Here is a 2,349-nt window from a genome sequence, read left to right as displayed (position 1 = left end):
CTAATACATATCCTGAACATATGCAGCAGACAATGAGGGTTTCATACACCAACTCATTTCATTCTTCCCATTAACACTATGGATTATTAACTCTCAGTATTCCTGTTCTACAGAGGAGGAGATGAGGCACACTGAGACCAAGTAACTTGCCCTGGACACAGAAGCAGATACTTATTTACTCCCTCAATAATGGCCTCCCCAAGACAGGCCACAGCAGAGCAAATTTATTCCAGTATTTAATGCCAGTTCAAGGACACATCAACTTCATAATAAAGGTGGAGGGAAAATCATTCTCTTCTTCCTTGGCTAAATCCTCTTCTAGAAGTTCACATAAAATGAGTGAAAAATGGGAAATTTTCCAAAGGAAGGTGTGAGCCTCTTCCATCGCTTCCTGAAAAACTTTGTAGATTAGGAAACTGTTACTTTGGGTTCAAATAATGATTCCTGGTTTCAATCATTTCACTGACTAATTTTTGCAGTTGAGTGAATGGTGTTGTCCCATTTGTTCAGTCACTAAGACCCTAACCAGAAGTTTTGCATCTCTGTCCTGCCTTAATATAACTAAATAGTTGGACTCTACCTCTGTAAATTAACACGGCCATAGATCTCACATAGAGAGTGTGTCTGCCTGTGAAGGGAAGCGTTTGCAAAACTTAGAAAAGAAATCAACTCTGTTTAGAAAAAGAACACCTTTCCTGAGTGACTATACTCTCATTCCTGCCCTACCTGAAGAATCACCATGCTGAATGCTGGACGAACATTTCCCCAATGTTTAGCTCTTGTGGACTCAAACTCTATTTCGATGTCCCAAGTTCTTCAGTCTTTATGGTGGTGAAGATTTCTGCTACACTGAGCATTTAAGATCCCAAGCAATACAATGCTACTCATTCCAGAAATTAATTGTGGTCAAACTGTTTCCCAGTAGTCAGTACATTAATTGATTAGGGGAATCTGGAAGGGGAGGGAAGAGAAAGCCTGCTCAACACCCATCACTGCGTAGGTCAACCAGTCCAAAACAACCTGAAAATCTTCACAACTGACTCTGCTCAGTGGCAGAAAAGTGAGTGCCCATGAGAAAGAACTTGAGCCCTTGCCACAGCTTTCCTCACGGCGCTTTTAATCTCCTTGTTCCTAAGACTGTAGATGATGGGATTTAGCATAGGGATCACCAAGGAATAGATTATGGACACCACCTTGTCCCTGTTTAGTGAGTAGCTGGAACTAGGCCGCATATACATGAAGAAGCCAGAACCATAGAAGAGAGTCACGGCAGTCAGGTGAGAGGCACAGGTGCTGAAGGCCTTGCTCCTACCTGTAGCTGAGCTGATCTTCAGGACAGCAGAAACGATGTAACCATAAGAGATGAGGATCACAATGACAGATGCTATTCCGACGAAGACGGCAACGATGAAGTTCACCACCTGGCTGATGAAGGTATCAGAGCAGGACAAAATCAGGACTGCAGGAAGGTCACAGAAGAAGTGGTTGATCATGTTGGGCCCACAGAAATCATGTTGATAGACAGAGTAGGTTTCAATAAAAGAGCTAAAGAATCCACCCACGTAGGCACCAGCCACCATCTTTAAACAAAGTGTATGGAACACCAGGGCTGTGTAGAGCAATGGGTTACAGATGGCGGCGTAGCGATCATAGGCCATGGCTGCCAAAAGGAAACATTCAGTCAGTGCCATGCCACAAACGAAAAAATATTGGGTGGCGCAGCCAAGAAAGGAAATGGCTTTCTGCCCTGTGATGATGTCAGAGAGCATCTTGGGAGTCGTGGAGGACACGTAGCAAATGTCCAGGAAGGAGAGGTTACCAAGGAAGAAGTACATGGGCGTGTGCAAGTGGGAATCCATCCTGATGAGGGTGAAGAGGCTCAGGTTCCAGCCCAGGGTCAGGAGGTATATGCCCAGAAAGAGCACAAAAAGAAGAATCTTTATTTGAGGCTGATCTGAAAATCCCAGGAGGATGAATTTTGTCACAACTGTGTTATTTCTTCCCACAGCCATAGGCCTGCATCCTGCACAAAGGAAAGAAGCAATTCTGTGATCAGTTGGATTTTGTTTGTTACTGTAGTAGTGATCATACCACAGGGAGCAACAAGCTAAAGCCCCAGACATCTGCTAAGCAGTCTTCTCAATGGCTATCAGACTACAATAATCTCTGGTACTTTCTACACTATGTATGCTATATGTGTATTTTTTAATTATTAGAAGATAATTTCATTTTAGACAAGTTTTTATACTAGTCACTATATAAAATGCATTTAAAAATCAACTAAGTTGGCATAGCCATTACAGAAAACAAGGAGTTAAAAACAGAACTACCACCTAAACCCGTAATCCC

The 2,349-nt window shown here is 42.8% G+C and overlaps 1 protein-coding gene across 1 annotated transcript; it reads right to left on the bottom strand.

Moving 5' to 3' along the window:
• Window positions 1-1,046: 1,046 nt before the first annotated feature.
• LOC119254161 (olfactory receptor 5A2-like) lies at window positions 1,047-2,027 on the bottom strand. The gene has a single exon (XM_037521284.1). The coding sequence runs from the start codon at window positions 2,010-2,012 to the stop codon at window positions 1,047-1,049; it is 966 nt and encodes a 321-aa protein (XP_037377181.1). The 5' UTR covers window positions 2,013-2,027.
• Window positions 2,028-2,349: the final 322 nt, after the last annotated feature.

This window comes from Talpa occidentalis, unplaced genomic scaffold (assembly GCF_014898055.3).
Source record: "Talpa occidentalis isolate TD23 unplaced genomic scaffold, MPIMG_talOcc4v2.1 talOcc4.3, whole genome shotgun sequence".
Lineage (NCBI taxonomy): Eukaryota > Metazoa > Chordata > Mammalia > Eulipotyphla > Talpidae > Talpa > Talpa occidentalis.
Note: the sequence above shows the minus strand (reverse complement) of the source record. Positions and strands in the feature narration are given on the sequence as shown.